This window comes from Theobroma cacao, chromosome 5 (genome assembly GCF_053813885.1).
Source record: "Theobroma cacao isolate CCN51 chromosome 5, ASM5381388v1, whole genome shotgun sequence".
NCBI lineage: Eukaryota > Viridiplantae > Streptophyta > Magnoliopsida > Malvales > Malvaceae > Theobroma > Theobroma cacao.
The window spans coordinates 42,616,684-42,633,534 of record NC_142643.1 but is presented as its reverse complement, the minus strand read 5'-3'; the positions used below and the strand labels follow the sequence as shown (position 1 = coordinate 42,633,534).

Sequence of the window (16,851 nt, the reverse complement as noted above, 5' to 3'; positions counted from 1 at the left end):
AATTATATGATGAGGATGTTTTAAAATTTTAACTAATAATAATTAATCAATTTTTTAAAAAAATAATAATTAACTAATCATTAATTAAAAAAATTTATTTAATTTAGAATAAAAGTATAAGAATTTAATTATATTTAATAGAAGAAAATTTAATTTAATTTTTCTCATTTTATTAATATTTGATAAAAAAATTAAAATATATATTTAAAATAAATAATTATTAAAAATAATAGTTGTAATTAATTGAATATGTGTTTTTCTTTTTCATTTATGTTTCTCTGTGATATAATTGAATTTGCAATTTTTTAATTATTTTTTGACCTTTTCCCTTCTTAAATAGAAAATAAAAATCTGGAATTGCCATGACCATTCCTTTATGTCCAAACATTCATGCCTAGCTGTTTTCACAAATATTGTGTGTCCATTCATCATTCCACCATACATTGTTGAAGGAAAAGTCAGAATCTCGGTCACCCCTTTTCTTCTCCAACAATGAAAGAATGCCATGCTAAAGCTGTTGTTTCCTTTTCAATATTTTTCACGTTTTATCTGATTGAATGGGAATTCTCATTTGAAAAAAAATCTACTAAAAGTATTTAATTTCAATACTATATATAAACATTTTTGGTATAATATTTTTAAAAAATTTACTGAATTATTAAAAAAAAGTAAATTTAAATATATTTTTATTTATATTAAATAAATTAATTATAATTAATAATTAATTAATTATAATTAATTAAAATACTATTTGTCATTTTATATTATATAATACTAATGTGACATATTGAATATAATAATGAAAAGTGATGTGATATGTTGACATAACTTGACGATATGATCACGTGTTATTTTCATTTTCTAAATTAATATCACGTGGATATAAAATATGTAAATATCATTTTTAATGATGATAGTTTTTTTAAAGTTTGAACAACTCTAAGGACCAACTACCTGTTAGTATTTTATTAAAAATGGGAAGTAGAAGTATACTGGAAATGGGATATAAATCTTACATGAGAAAGATAAGGAAATATTCCTAATGGAAATACTACTTTCTTTGCATGAAAACATGAACTAAAGTAACGTTGCTTGCTTACAATAGGAAAAATTAATAAGGAGTACTATTGTTTTATAATTATTTGAATCTAACATAAAGTAAGTTAATCTTATCTAGTTTTATGATGAAAATATTCATGATTTGACAAAAAATCTACAACTTGACTATCTTCTTGATGAATGTGAGAAATTCTATAAAAAAAAGTTTGCAGACATTTATGAGGCTGTAATGAATATCATAAGAATCTTGCCTCCCTCCTTTTATCACTTACACAATTACCTTAGCATCAATTTCAATCCGAACATTAGAAAATTTGTGATATTGGCATAAAAGCAAACCTCTTTGTAAAGCAAGGAATTTGACTTTTAGGGTATTATTAGGATAAAAGTTTTCAAAGGATTCAAATATAAGTATACCTGTATGATTCTGTAACACTTATCCTCCTGCAACATTTTGAAATTGGTCCTCAAAACTATCATCAACATTCAACTTAGCTTCATCTATCAATAGTTTCACCCATCTAATTATTTTGGATGGTATAGGAGACTCCTTTGCAAATCCAAACCTCCATAAGCTTGCAGTTTGTAAATCACCTTTCCACTGCCATCTCTGTAGGAGATTTCCTTTCCAAAGTTGCATCAATAAATTTATGGTTTGCCATATTATTACTCTGTTAAGATACATTTCTAGATTTTTATGTTTTTTATCATTTCGTTCAATCCATAAAAATCAACAATAAAATATAAGTAATAAAATCGGAATATACCCCTTTTTTGTACAATCTCCTGAGTAGTACCATGCTCAAAATACTTATACAATATTGTGAGGCCGAATGACATTGATTAGGAAAAATTTAGCCAAGTGATTCTGCACCTGTTATGCCATTGAACTTTGCCATAAAGCATGGAATAGTGTTTCCTCTACGTGACAGCATTGGCATTTAGAAGCCAATTGAATGCCTTTGGCTTTAAACTTTAGTTCAATTGGTATTCAACCATGTACAAACCGCCACAAAAAAAATAAAGGACTGAGAGAAATGCTTTTATGCCAAATAAGATTAAAAACATTGTCTGCTAGTTATTGTTGACGAATCAATTATCATGCACTTTTAATAGTAAAGTCATCATGAGAAGTAGATACCTAATAAGCAACATAATCTTTAGAGTTTTCAATAGAAATTTTCATAGTATCCTCAATCAAAAAATCAAAGAGTAGTACTTGAAATTTTCCTTTATCCCATCCATCATTGTCATAAAAATAGTTAGCATTAAGCATTGACTGCAAATGAAAAAGAACAAAGTTACCAAAAGTTGTTCTCCCATCCAATAATTGTGCTAGGAAAAAATTTCGCTTTTCCATAGAATATTCTCTTCAGTAATGCTGCAGGCACTTTTCAATCACTTTCACCATTGAGAGTCATAGAGTCTAGCATTGGTTTGCATTGGTACTTGTCCAGTGTAGTACTGAGCTTTCCTGAAACGTGTCCATAAGCCATTAATCGTGCGAAAACACCACCAAAGTTTTATAAAAAAAGCTTCAAAAGACATCTAATCCACGAAAGCAAATTTTTTTCCCACAATGTCCAATACATACGTTTTGAATCTATTGAGTCACACCAAAGAAAACTATTGAATAATCATTTAATTTTTTCCTCAACACAAACATTTGGTTTGAGAACTTGTAAAAGGTATATCGGTATTGATGAAAAGACATATTTTATTAAGAATTATTTTTATTAATGATAATTAGTTGATCGTTAATTATTAAAATTTATTTTATTTAAAATAAAAATATAAAAATTTAATTAAATATAATAAAAAATAAAATTTATTTAATTTTTTAAAAATAATTTATGTTAACTTTTTTATTAAAATTTTAATACTATATTTTGCATTAATTTTCATTCAATTTGCATTAATTATTGACCCAATAGAGAGTCAAATTAATGACAAAATATTTGTTTTTAAACTTGATATAAAACATGTTGAAAAATCACATAAATAATGTTGATTTCAACTTTAAAAAAAATATGACAAAAACACATGAATAATAAAAAAAGTTTCTATTTTGCAAGGTTATTATTTTTATTATTATATGTTATTATCTCATAAAAATATTATATAAATAAAAAGATTTCGTAATTGAAAATATAAGTAAAATAGAATAAATCATGCATTTCTTTGTGTATGAAAATTAATTTTTCAATTTTCTAAAAAGATTTCTATCTGATTTTATTTTTATTTTTTTTACTTTTATAAAAAATAAAAATAATTAGCAACAAAGTAACAATAAAGCTACTAGAAGACAGCCCCCTTTAACTCTTTTCAGTTTCTTTGATAAAAGATTTTTGTTTCTTGTCTTCCTCGATGGGAATAAAAAAGAAAAAGAGCCAAAAATCCCTAAAACCCTAACCTTTCGTCACCCAAAACCCTAAAAACCAAGAACAACAACATCGATCCAAGAACAATGGAATCCCAATCTGAACCTTCAAAAAGTTTTCAATCTCTTCAAGCCCTAGCTTCAGGCCCTCTCTCTTCTTCTGTTTCCTCACTCTCTTCCTCTTCTCAAACCCTTCCTTCCAATCAAGACTTTCATTTCTTCTACAATTTCGATCAATTCAAGCTCCCCATTGATCAAATCGACAATACGTCACATTCCTTGCTCGAATCCATCGGCTCATCGGCTAAAGCCTGGGGCTCCAACAAGGCGATTAATTTCCCTAACAAAATTGAAAATATCGCCGATGATGAAGCTTATGATTGGACGGTTAATATCATCGACGAATGCTTAGAGCGAGTCGACTTGTACACGGACGAATTTCAAAAGATTAGAAAGAAACAAGAGGAAACGGGTCGGGTTAACGGGGCGGATGCGGATACTGATGGGTTTCAGGTGGTTCACGGGAAGAAGAAGAAGAAAGGGGCTGGTGGGTTAGTGAGAGACTCGGCTGGTGACATAGTGGGTGGAAAGGAATGTGGGGCTTCGAGTTCTTCTGAAGTGAAGGTGAAGAAAGGGGCGTTGGCTGCGGGGACGACGGCAAAAGCGAAGGTGCCGTTTCATATACCAACGATACGGAGGCCGCAAGAAGAGTATAATATACTTGTTAATAATTCGAATCAGCCTTTTGAACATGTTTGGTTGCAAAGGAGTGAGGATGGGCAGCGTTTTGTTCATCCACTGGTTGGTTTTTTCTTGTTTAATATATATATATTTTAAAGTCGTTTATTTTCTGTATTTTCTTGGCGTTAGTCACTTTTGTATGTCGTAGTTGTTTTATATTTTCTTTCATAATATTTCTGTATTGTTTGGATAACCCAATTTTGTATCTTATAGGATATATTTTCACAGTTTTTTTGTTTGTTTGGATAAGTTGACGTGTGTTTAGTAGTTTTGATGGTCGTGAACAGGATTAGAATAGTTGGACATATTTGAAATGCTTTTATTTGCACTTTATATATATATATATATATATATAGCTATTGTTAGCTTCTGATTAGTAATATGTTTGTATATTTTCTGGGGCATGAATTTCTGCAGTGAGAATCATTAAAATAGTTATTTTAGCATTTTCATCGCTCAGAAATGATTCTCACGGACAGAAGAATAAATAAGGAGAAGGCACCTCACATGGTTAAAATTTAAAAAAAAAAAGAAGATGAAGAAGGAGAATATAACTGTCTTTACATTTTCTTTTTAGAGTTAAGGCACCTTACCTGGTTACACAAAGGAAAAAGAATATTAGCAAAATAGATGATTGAGGTAATAGTGTTCCTGATGGTTTTATAGGAAGTCAGTTGTTAAATGAAGGTCATCTTTCTTATTTTCTTTGTTGGTGCAAATGGTGACCATTTATGAAGGTCACCATTTACTAATAGGAACTAGAAGATGGGAATGCTATAATTGTTTTTGAGAATGCTGTTCTTAAGGGCTACCTTAGTAACATTATTTGTAGATGGATTTGATAAAAATTTTCACTTTTATTTGGTTGTTATATCTTGGTATCTCACACACACTCAACTCTGTTCTTGTAAATAACTGGCTGATTTATATCCTGTAAATTTGTTGTGCTTGCCAAAATAAGAGAAAAACACTTTTTTTTTTACAGGATAAGCTGTCTGTTATGGATTTTGTGGATACAGATATAGCAAATATTGAGCCCATAAACCCCCCCTCAATTGAGTCCACCCCATTCAAGCTTGTGGAGGAAGTAAAAGATTTGAAGGAGTTAGTGGCTAAATTACGCAGTGTGAATGAATTTGCGGTAAAAATCAGACAGCTTTTTATATGACTTTATGTGTAATGTTCATTCCGCCAGAATGCATGGTATGGTTTAGAATGAAGTGTTTTCCTGGTCTGAAGAAAGGCGAATATGTTTTGGGGATCAGGGCTACCGGTTTGACTGGACTTTCTATGCATCAAACATAGGATTTTTTTAGCATGGGACCTCTTTGCATGTAGTTTAATTTCTGTTTAAATATTCTCAGGTTGATTTGGAGCATAACCAATATCGATCTTTTCAAGGATTGACTTGCTTGATGCAAATTTCTACCAGAACTGAGGATTTTATTGTAGATACTTTGAAGCTTCGAATTCATGTTGGCCCATATCTTAGGGAAGTATTCAAGGATCCCACCAAGAAAAAGGTTGGTCTCTTGATATCTGCCTTTTTTTTTAATGATGAGTCCATTGCATTGTTTGATATCCTTAATTCAACTAGGTTATGCATGGAGCAGACCGTGATATTGTGTGGCTACAACGGGACTTTGGCATATATTTGTGCAATCTCTTTGACACTGGGCAGGTTTTATACTGTCAACCCACCACTTCTCTGAACTTGAAGATTTAATTTGAGAATTTTTTTTAAATTCTTAGTTTTTTGGTATATTTAAGAATTTATGTTTTATGTGGCACCATGTTAACTTTTTCTATGAAATCATTTGTTAGGGTTAACTAGCGTGTGAGAATAAATTAGTGGAAAATGGTATCTAAGACAATACATGACAACTCTGTGCTTTTGGTCTAGATGATTGAACTAATTTAACCAGTTTTATGGATGATTATGACGATGCTATTATCATTGGAACTCATTGAAGAAGTTAAAATATGCTATAGCCTTGAAAGTCTTACCACCTACAACATATTTGTAGAACCTAATTACCATTCACTAAGTGCCATTATTTTGATTGGAAATGCTTTTGCTTAGTTTTGAGTGCAGTTAGAATATACTTGAAGTGATTGTTTTTAATTTGAATTTAAAATCCGTGTTGGACACCTACTGATATGTTGACTTATGCTTTTGCGTGGTCCTCAGGCCTCAAGGGTTTTGAAATTGGAAAGAAATAGTTTGGAGTATCTTCTGCATCACTTTTGTGGAGTTACTGCCAACAAAGAGTAGGTCTTCATTTAAATTTGTTTGATCTTCTTCTTGTTTATACGTGCTACTTCTCTCCTCTTTGATCTGCTTTTCTACCTTCTTTAAGATTGATTAGTTAACTCATTGCAGATACCAGAATGCAGATTGGAGATTGCGTCCTCTTCCTGATGAAATGATCAGGTAACATTGCTTCTGGAACCTGGATCTTTTGCCTTCTCTGTTTCACCCTTCAGTTGCCTTTCTGTTTCTCTCACTCTCTGTAATTAAATAATGTCTAATTGCTGCACTTGCATTAGTCCTTAAGGTCAATGATTGACTACTATTGACCACTTTGTCTAGAAAGAGAGAAAATAAAAGTGATTGCTTTACTTGTAAATTTGACAACATCTTCGATACATGTGTGTCCACATTTTTATTTCCTGTGCTCAAAGTAGTGCTTGCAGTCAAGGCTAAACTCAACACATCAAACTTATCAGTGAAGGAAAAAAATTAACAATATAATTTATAAGATCATCACTACTGACATTTTATATGTTTTATGAGAAACAATCAAACAGTAAGATCTAAATAGGAGTTAGTTTCGAATTATTAATCAATATTAAGTAAAAGCACTTTGCTCTTTATTTATGATTGTACTTTTGATTCTAAAATACTATACTCACTTTAAGCTTGAAGAAAGTTTCAAGGGTCTGTGATTGGAAATATTGAGGAGGAAACTTTCATTGTTGTCTGTCAACTAATTGTTTCTTTTTATAATATTTTTATGACAGATATGCTAGAGAAGACACACACTATTTGCTGTACATTTATGATTTGATGAGAATCAAATTGCTGTCAATGCCTAAGGAATCTGAACACTGTGATGCTCCTTTGGTAGAGGTATGATGCTAAAAATCATTATTTATTGCATTTTCTATGTTGGCCATGGCATGTGATATCATACATATTCTGACCGTTCTAGAAGAAAAGAAGCTAAGAGATTTTAATAGTCTTATTTTTTAGTTACATTCATGTTTGTGTTCTTTTCCATATTCCTCTGGCTTCTGACATTTTATTTTGTTCAAGCAGCAATGTATAATCTAAGCTGAGGCTATGTATTGGAAATTTATGTGTTGATTAACTATTGCATATGAATATAATCTGATTCTTTGGGATACCATGCTTAGGTTTCCTTGAGAACAATGTTTACAGAGTACATGTAATTTTGTTGAATATTTTTTTTCTATAAACTACTCTTTCTCTTTTGGGTCTTCTCCTTTCAAAATAAATTTACATGGATGTATGAATTTGTGTAATTTTTTGCTTTCTGGTATTTATTGTTGACTGTTATCTTATTAGCAAAGGTTTTCTTGCTAGCAGGTCTACAAGCGAAGTTCTGAGGTATGCTTGCAACTTTATGAGAAAGAGCTGCTGACGGAGAATTCATATCTCCATATATATGGGTTTGTTACTTTCTCAACTAGCACACTGCATAGTTGCATGAAATTTGAAATGTCTTATGTAAGCTCAAACTAAATAATGGCATTGATTCTGCTATTTGATACAGGTTGCTGGGGGCTGGTTTCAATGCTGAGCAGCTAGCCATTGTTGCTGTAAGTTCTTTTTTTGTTTCATGTACTTTGAAAATAACATATGGATTGGTTGGTTAGCCACAAGAAATGTCCAATTTTAATTCAGATACATGTGTTTGATGTGAAGCCTCACTAGCAAAAATAGATGAATGTGGTATCCTTTTTTTTGGCTTATATGTCTTACTTAAATGGCTTACAGGCACTTTGTGAATGGCGAGATATTATTGCCCGTGCAGAGGATGAAAGTACTGGTTATGTATTGCCAAACAAAACACTTCTTGAAATCGGTAGGAACTTTTCAAGTTTTCATCAACCTCCAATATGTATCTTGGTTTTACTGGTACTTATTGTTATTTCTTACGGGTAAAAGCCAAGCAGATGCCTGTGACTGCTAGCAAGTTACGTCGACTGTTGAAATCAAAACACCCATATGTGGAGCGAAATCTTGGTTCAGTTGTTACCATCATCAGGCATTCTATGCAGAATGCTATTGTGTTTGAAGAAGCTGCTCAACAACTTAGAATGGGGCGTGTGCTAAATGTAAGAGTCATTACACTGAAATGATCATCCTGATACGTTGTTCATATATTTTGTGAATCTGTTCTATTTTTGTCATTATCTCATTGTGTTTTCACTCTTCAAATGGGTTTTGATTATCGTCCAGAAAAAAAAGAAAGCTTTGCGAATTGTAGTTGGTTGTTCTTATAACTTAATAACTAAGACAACTTATAACGTCCAATATACAATTATCTATCAAAACTATAAATGAAGAATATGTCGATTAATTGATTCAATATAAATCTGATAAAATCTTATCGAAAAGGCAATAGAAACTCTATGTTATTTGCAAGAATGGGTTGAAAAATTGTTGATTTTGTACCTTTTCTTTGTGCTGCTTTGCCATTACTGTTTGTTTCGATAAATTGGCAATGGGTTGAAAATATGTTAATTTCTAGAAGTACTTTTTTGCCCCTGCTACTGCTTTATCATTACTGTTTGTTTAGACGACTGAAAGATATCTTTTTGCAGGCATCAGAAGAACATGTAGTAGTTAATGAGGGAGCTAAAATCTTACCTCCTGAGACTTCTACAGACTTGACAATGGCAAATGATAAGACAGAAATCACAGATGGTGGCATGGTGGGACCTGCTTGTCCACAAAATAATGGAAGCAGTATTGCTGGAAGTGACAGAAACAAAAATAGATTCTCTTTTGAGCAGCCAATAGCGAATGGTCCCTCAATGTATGCCAGAGAAAGTCTTGCCATCTCAGGGCAGAGTGGAGAAATAAATGCTTGCACAGTTATGCCACCTTCAGCAAAGATTGTAAGTTGTTAACCCTTTCATAGATGCATGGTGATCTATATTTTATGAGTTGCTGCTTGCTAAATTATCTGTTCCATGTAGGATACTGGAGCCACTGTTCAGGTTCTAAAGAAACCAAGCCGTGGCTTTGGGGCATTTCTGGGGAATGCTGCCACAAAAAAGAAATTTGAAGCTGATAAAAAGGTGAGCCAAGTTATTCTGCTGCAATTTTTTGTCTGCTGCATTTTTTAGAAAAGTCAATCTCTCTCTCTCTCTCTCTCATGCGCTACCTGCTGGCATTCGGTTCTTTGTGAAAGTGAAACTTGTCGAAAAGCTCAGCTGCAGTCCATGCACATGGTTTTAAAATAGTTGCATTCCTGTATAATTGCATTCTTTTACTTGTTGTTATGGAAAGCAATTCCGTACTAACTTGGTTTTGTTATTTAGGACAAGGAAGAGAGTAAGTTGGAGCAGATCAGATCTTCAGTGAATCTTTCATTTCACTCATTTTTGGGTACAGAGGAGCAGTCAAAACCTGCAGTGAAGGAGCCAAATAGAGTTCCAGAAGTTTCACAACCTGAAGAACCTCCTGCTGTGGTAGCTACGGAGTCGACTTTAGAAGATATTATAATGTTGGAAGATAATTCAAATAAAGAAGAATCAATTGATGGTAGCCCGGAAGTTACTGGTACACCTGGGGGGGAGAGTTCTGTGGCACCTTCTTTTGAAACAACTAAAGAAGATATGGCTATATCCCTATCTGAGTTATCTACAAGCTTCGAACAATGCTTTGAGACCAGTAATCAAAACAGAAAAATGGTTAAAGTCAAGAAATCAAAAGAACCAAGTGGTCTTCAAATAAAGCCATTTAATTATGAAGCAGCCAGGAAACAGGCTAGGTTTGGAGAAGATGCAGAGGAAGAATCAGGAAGCCAACTCAACTCCGCGGGTAAGAAGAAATGTTCAGCTGTCGGTAGGCTGCAAATAGAAGATGGGAGTAAACAATTTCCGCAAGCTAGACGACGTCAAGCTTTTCCTGCATCTGGTAATAGAAGTGCAACTTTCCGCTGAGGATAAATCATATCCTGTAAGACAAATGAAAAAGAATTTTGCATTTCAAAAGAAACAAGCAATATCAATAGAAACTGATTGTTTTTTTCTGTCTGATTAGCAGTGGCTCCCTCATTAAATTATGCTACATAAGAAGCTGTTTAGACTTGTTGAGAGGAGAAATGAAAGCTATACTTGAGATTTTAGGAGGCTGAAAACTTCCAAGATAGCTTATTTATTGGAAGTAAATGATTTTTAGATTTTGGATAAAAATTAGAAATGTGGCATTTCATATTTTAATTATATTTGTTTTTTTTTTCATATAAAAGGAAAAAGAGAAGAAGAAAGATTGACAAAAAACACTCGTAAAAAAGAAAAAGCCAAAGGGTGAAATTGAAATTTTCATTTGCATAACCGGATAAAAGAAAAAAAGAAAATGAAAAATGGCAGTATGCAATTTTAATGACGTGGCGGTATATTATAGGCTAAATGATTGTTCTCGAAAACAAGTTTTTATTACCTGTGACCTGTCCAAACAAATTCAAAAACCGCTATTCGGTGAACACCAGAAATCTCTATTTCCTTAGTCTGGCTCTACGTCCATTTCTAGAAGAAAAACAAGAGAAAGCTTTTTAGGAAATTATGGCAGCGATCGAAGGAGGAGGGACATTATCAGAAGTCTATCAAAGCGCGCGAAAGCTACTGCTTCGTGCAAGGGACGGGATCGAGCGCTTAGAGAGGCTCGAGAGCTCCGTCTCCGCCGGCGGAGGACTCGACTCTCCCGAGCTCTCTTTCGCCGTCAAAAAGGATATATCGCAGATCCACTCCCTATGCTCCGATATGGATCGCCTCTGGCGTTCCATCGCCGCCAAATCACAACGCGATCTTTGGAAAAGGTATCATCAAACACGTTATTCAATCACATTTTTTTCTAATTTCAGAAAATTAGTTTTTATAATTAGTTGCTAAGGTGACAAAATTGTTATAGTTATTTTATGCAAATTCTTATTAGGCGTTAAATTTCTAACAATTATCTTCAATTGTCAATTTGATTCGTTGTGTTGCTGTTGTTTCTTTTGAGTTTTGATTATAGTATTGTTTTCAAAGATAGGGATTTCGGCTGAGGCCTTGGACAATGGATGTTGTTTTGATTGCTTCTGTTTAAAAAAAAAAAAAACTTTCCTAGGGAAATTGCTTATAATGTCTGATTCTTTCAATGAATTCAAGAAATAAATTCATAATAATTTGAATGTTTTAGTTTTAATTTTGTAGGAATTTTGGCATATGGTGTAGTCTTTATAACGCATATTTATTGTCATTTATCATTGAGAATTATGCAGGAGAGGGGGAGGCGGCATGTTTAGAATGCTGAATTGTCAATTACCATACTACTATATTGATGGTTGTTTTACTTATAGTGTTCATAAAAAGAAAAAGAACAAAAAAAAGAAGGAAAACTGGTGTGAAGCCCTGTGATTAAGTTTAGTTTTTCTTATGAATGGTTCAGTCAATGGTTTGCATACTGGGTGACTTGGAACAAATTTCCATAAGACAGATTAGTGTAAGCAACTGACACCTAAGCTTGATAAATTGCAATAGAGGACAGCTTTGCAGTTCCTCTAGAAGTCAAATTTCACACTTCATAGACCCAAATATCGAACGGTAGGTTATTAGAAAATCAAATTTAAAACATCTGAAAGAGAACCACCATTTGAAACCAACAGGTTAACTTTAGAAGGAAAACTATTTTGAAGCTTACTGACACAACCTTCTTTACATGCAGTCAGCTCTCTATGTCCAATTGTCAATTATTTTTGAGTTTTAACAAAGTTTCTCAGAAATAAAGACCAACATTTTCACTTGGTTCTAAGTTCTAACTATTTTGGTTACCTTGAGAAACATCTGCTTAGGTCTATGCCTACTGGTTTAGGTTCTTTTTATACTGGGTTATGCTTTGTCCAAGTGCTCTCATTTCCTTTTCCTTTGGTGAAACTTGAAAGGAGTTAGAGCTGTTATGATTTGTGATTTTATTAACTATGCCTATTGATGTTGTTGATAACTCAATATCAATGTAAGTTTGATGGCCTTACATCTTTAGGCTATTTATGTTTTGCCAATAGAAAAGTGGAACAAATGGTGGAGGAGGCTGACTCTTTGAAAGAGAGTCTGGACAAATATTCTATGAGGAATCAGAGACGAATGTTGGAAGCAAAGGAAAGAGCTGAATTGCTTGGGAGAGCTGTATGCAAACCTTTTCTATTTTTGTTTCTGTTTTTCTTGACAATTTGGTTAATATGCTATATGATGTTCTTTTTTGGAAGAGAATTTGATTTTTGTGATGAATTCACTTTATTCATTTAGAATGGAGAGTCAGCTCATGTCTTGAGAATTTTTGATGAGGAAGCACAAGCAATGCAATCAGTTCGAAACTCATCAAGGATGTTACAAGAATCTTTTGCAACTGGAACAGCTATCCTATCCAAATATTCAGAACAAAGAGAACGCCTCAAGGTATACACAATGAGATCCTTATCTCTTCAATATCTATGCTGGCATAGGCATAAGCACAAGAAGTTGAATGCACTCAAATCACATTTGAACTTACATGGTTCAAATGATAATTTAACAAATGCAGTTAGTTAATCTCTCAGCAGATCTAATAGTTTTAATATAGGTTAAGTTACTGATTTTATTAGTGGTAGTGGCTATACTTGGGTTTTATTTTCTCTATCCCTCCCTCCCCTGCTCAATTACAAGCTATCTCATACAGAATTTCTACCCTATATTAGCATTTTATGGTCTGCATTAATTATTGGGTGCTGTATCAGTTTTTAATTTTAACCAACTTTTGGTTATTGTTCAGAGAGCACAACGAAAGGCTTTGGATGTCCTTAACACAGTTGGCCTCTCCAACTCTGTCTTGAGGCTCATTGAGAGGAGGAACCGTGTTGATAGATGGATCAAATATGTGGGGATGGTTTTGACAGTCATCATCTTGTATTTCTTCTGGAAGTGGACCCGCTGAAACTCTTGTTCAATTCACTTTTCCTCCTTACATGGTACAAACACGTTTGTTTTCTGGATCTCTTCTCATGTTAAGAAAGCAAATAGTACAAGTTTTGATGTGAAGAGCTTTCATATAGAACGGATGACAAAAAATGGACTTTGCCGATTCAAACTTGCACTGAACGGAAGTTGCTGGTTCTTAAAATGCACTCAAAAGCCGAGATATGAATATGTGGAAAGAGTTGCAAGAAAAGATTACCAGAAATATTACAGCTTGCCTACTAACGCTTTATGGATGCTTGATAATTGATACGAGTCAGGATTTTAGATTGTAAGCTTTTAATCATTACTTGAGAAACAGTCATATGTTGGCTAAAAATGCCATTCACCCATCTCTCATAGTGTTACTACTCGAAATTATAAAAATTTACTCAAAAAGTTGCTTGGTGTGAATTGTGAGTCGTGAAATATAGTTATGATGGTTAATGAACCCCAGAAAGAGTTATTAAATTGAGAAACGTACTAGCTAATTGGATGATGAAAGGACAACTGAGATTGGTAAAATCATATGTATTGCTAGGCAAATATCCAAGGATCGGTTCCAGTTGGCTTAAGCCATGGCCCAAGAGATATCTATCAGTACGGGTTATGACTGTAGGGCTGTGCTGGGCCCAAAAGACTGGAAAAACGATGAACTATTGGGTCTGGATAAGTTTAATCTGGACTAACAAAAGAGGTACAAATGGAGGTCCCTCCTTTTGTACTGGGATGATGACCCATAATCAGTAGTCAGTTTCATCAATTGTCAACGTCGTTGGAGACTTCACTTTGATCTACTGCAAGTAGGCACGACATGGCCATTGCCACTTGCTAAAAAGGGATAAAACCTTTTAATTAAACCATTCACTGATTTCATTTGTAAGTACTAAAAAGGATCATAAAACTTGTTGTTGAATCCCATATGAATTATGTTATTTTCCACCGAAAAATAATTGATGGAAACGGTCTGATTAGACGGAATGACATGGAATATAAATTAAACTAAAGCTCAAAAAGCATTTAATTTTTTTGTTTTAATCTTCCGAGGTTTACCCCTTTTACCATTTCTGAATTAACTTTTCCATTTGAATCCATACTAGTTCCCATTACAAACATCAAATTTCAAATAATATATAACATGAGATCATAGCTGAGTAATCATGCCACCAATTGAGGGATCCTAATATTAAAATTTTCCAACCTTTGTTTCTCCTTTCTACACACAGTCACAGAAAACTGTAATCCCAACAAACAGTCCATTGAAAGCTTGAAAACCATTTGATAAAAAAGTAAAGAGGTTTTAAGAAAAGAGAAATAAAATTACCCAAGATAAAAAAAAAAAAAAAGAACGAAATTGACTTTTTATTAAAAAAAATTCCCTGACAAATGTCAATGCCTTCAAGTCTTGAGGCTTAAAAGAGTCGAAAACAGGTTGGTTTGGTGCTGAAACGTGCCTTGATGCATCCCCCTCTTTGCCACACCCCGATCCCCCATGTGGCTGCCACGTGAAGTTGCTTCTCTAAGTTATCTTCCTATGTTCTAACCAATTTGTCTAAAACACCCTCCCTCCCTTCCTTCTTTTATTTATTTTTAAATAATAAATTTTAATATTAGAGATTCATTAATGCCTTTTCTTTACCTTCACCCTTTGAAAACATTCTCATCATCACCTGTCAAAACTAACTTAACATATTTTTCTTTTCTTCCTCATTTGTCATCCGAATCCAATGCCTACTTTTTCTTGTTACCGCTCCCTGTCCCTGGTTTTGGAAAGTGGGGTCCAGTCTAAAGAGAGCTTAACATTACATGGATGGACAGCTGTGGACGGAGGTGGAGAGGAACGAGATGAACTGACATGACCTCCAGTATCTTCCCAACAAGCAAGCTGCTTCTGCCGCTTTTTCTCACATCCGAAATCTAAAGTACAATACAAACCATGTCTACCCATCTCACATATTTATTGTGAAGATGAGAAAGAAATTGAATAAATTAATTTGGTAAATAAATTGCTCATTTAAATATTTTTAAATTTTTACTTTTATATGTTTACCAGACACTATTTTAATTAACTGATCCACAGTGTATTAGATATAAAACTTTTTTTTTTATTAAGTGTTTTTTTTTGTTTTTATATTTTCAAAAGTTAATCAGCATTTAGTGTAAAAATAAAATACTAATTGAATACAATATTTATAGTTGATTACAAATGAAGATATGATGAAATGGAAGATCATTCAATAGGTGGACCATTTTCAATATTAATTTTAATAGTAACGTTATGTTTATATTAGAATACATTATTGTTGTATGGATAATATTTTCATTTTTTTTACATATATATTTGAAACTAATTCCGAAGATTCAGCTTATTTGTTGGATGTGAGATTGACAAATAAATCAGCTAAAGTCAAATCAGTGGAAAATATAATCCATGCTATAAAATGTTATTAAATAATAGTTTCTTCCCATTTTTTCTCTTTAAAGTTTGATTTTTTATTTAAATTAAAAATTCAACTTTAGAATTTAAATATTATTTTAATGATAAATGTATATATTACATAGCAATCATCCTCCTACCAAAAGACTAACCTAACATGTGTACAGTGCTCATATTTATAAATTTTTTAAGATTTCATACATATTCGATGTGAAATTGAAATGTTATACTTACATCTTTTGAAACATTTAAACTACTTTAGTTAATTTTTGTTTGAAAGTGTTTCATGTAAATTGAATCTAAATCAAGTCCGTTATATCACGTGATTATTACTTTTTTAAAAAAAATTAACTGATAAATTGTACAACTCAACATTCATAACTTTTTAAAATATAAATATTTGCCGTAACAAATATATCATCTAATAATAATATAATTATTAAAATTTAAGTTAGTGCTTAATTAAAACCGGCCTGTCTTAATATAAAATCACGTGTATAAGCAAATGTAAAATAAAAAAATAAAAAAAATCATTTTTTTCCTATTTTCTAGCAAAAAAGTGAAACTAACGACAGCATCTTTTAAAAAAGGCCGCTCACCAACTGAAATCCAGGGCCATTTTCGTCAATTCACCATTAGTTAAAATTCCACACTCGTACGAAGAAAAACCAGGGGTCGCTTAACAGGCAGTTTTCAACTCTCAATCTTGGGGGCGGGAAGCGGCCTTTCCATATCCAAATACACGTAAAAATATTAAACCACAAAAATATCTAAAAAATCCAAAATTAAAAATTAAAAAATAAAACAGACTTTTCCTCATTCTTTTGCTTTTTTTTTTTCACTCGTTTTGCGTTGTTTGTTTTCTTTGCTTTTTATTGCTTTTTTTAATATATTTTTTTAATTTTTTTTTCTAGAACTATGAAAAGCTTTTTTCCCCTGTTCTTCATGGCCCCCGGTTTTGCTATTTCTCCACCCTTATATACCACCTTTGCTCCCTACAGTTTTCCGC

General features: G+C 32.6%; 2 protein-coding genes across 4 annotated transcripts; both read left to right on the top strand.

Annotated features, from left to right (window-relative positions):
* The first annotated feature begins 3,393 nt into the window (after positions 1 to 3,393).
* LOC18599812 (Polynucleotidyl transferase, ribonuclease H fold protein with HRDC domain-containing protein) lies at positions 3,394 to 10,670 on the top strand. Of its 2 annotated transcripts, XM_007029951.3 has the most exons (14): positions 3,394 to 4,240; positions 5,166 to 5,321; positions 5,545 to 5,703; positions 5,778 to 5,861; positions 6,372 to 6,451; positions 6,564 to 6,614; positions 7,205 to 7,313; positions 7,794 to 7,876; positions 7,981 to 8,026; positions 8,205 to 8,292; positions 8,376 to 8,545; positions 9,035 to 9,331; positions 9,413 to 9,514; positions 9,758 to 10,670. In XM_007029951.3, the coding sequence occupies exons 1-14, from the start codon at positions 3,527 to 3,529 to the stop codon at positions 10,379 to 10,381; spliced, it is 2,763 nt and encodes a 920-aa protein (XP_007030013.3). In that variant the 5' UTR covers positions 3,394 to 3,526; the 3' UTR covers positions 10,382 to 10,670. The 2 variants fall into 2 exon arrangements, with proteins under 2 accessions (XP_007030013.3, XP_088662541.1); XM_088806415.1 differs by lacking the exon at positions 5,166 to 5,321.
* Positions 10,671 to 10,895: 225 nt separating this feature from the next.
* On the top strand, positions 10,896 to 13,819 carry LOC18599811 (membrin-11). 2 transcript variants are annotated; one of them, XM_007029950.3, is made up of 5 exons: positions 10,896 to 11,256; positions 12,481 to 12,601; positions 12,722 to 12,871; positions 13,224 to 13,419; positions 13,504 to 13,819. In XM_007029950.3, the coding sequence occupies exons 1-4, from the start codon at positions 11,003 to 11,005 to the stop codon at positions 13,383 to 13,385; spliced, it is 687 nt and encodes a 228-aa protein (XP_007030012.1). In that variant the 5' UTR covers positions 10,896 to 11,002; the 3' UTR covers positions 13,386 to 13,419; positions 13,504 to 13,819. The 2 variants fall into 2 exon arrangements, with proteins under 2 accessions (XP_007030012.1, XP_017977150.1); XM_018121661.2 differs by having other exon boundaries at positions 13,224 to 13,758.
* Positions 13,820 to 16,851: the final 3,032 nt, after the last annotated feature.

Excerpts from the sequence above, each read along its gene's own strand:
- LOC18599812 (XM_007029951.3), top strand. The coding sequence starts at position 3,527 with ATGGAATCCCAATCTGAACCTTCAAAAAGTTTTCAATCTCTTCAAGCC. Across the intron at positions 4,241-5,165 it reads AGCGTTTTGTTCATCCACTG|GATAAGCTGTCTGTTATGGA; the intron begins GTTGGTTTTTTC and ends TTTTTTTTACAG. Across the intron at positions 6,615-7,204 it reads CTTCCTGATGAAATGATCAG|ATATGCTAGAGAAGACACAC; the intron begins GTAACATTGCTT and ends TTTTTATGACAG.
- LOC18599811 (XM_007029950.3), top strand. The coding sequence starts at position 11,003 with ATGGCAGCGATCGAAGGAGGAGGGACATTATCAGAAGTCTATCAAAGC. Across the intron at positions 12,602-12,721 it reads CTGAATTGCTTGGGAGAGCT|AATGGAGAGTCAGCTCATGT; the intron begins GTATGCAAACCT and ends TTATTCATTTAG. Across the intron at positions 12,872-13,223 it reads AACAAAGAGAACGCCTCAAG|AGAGCACAACGAAAGGCTTT; the intron begins GTATACACAATG and ends GTTATTGTTCAG.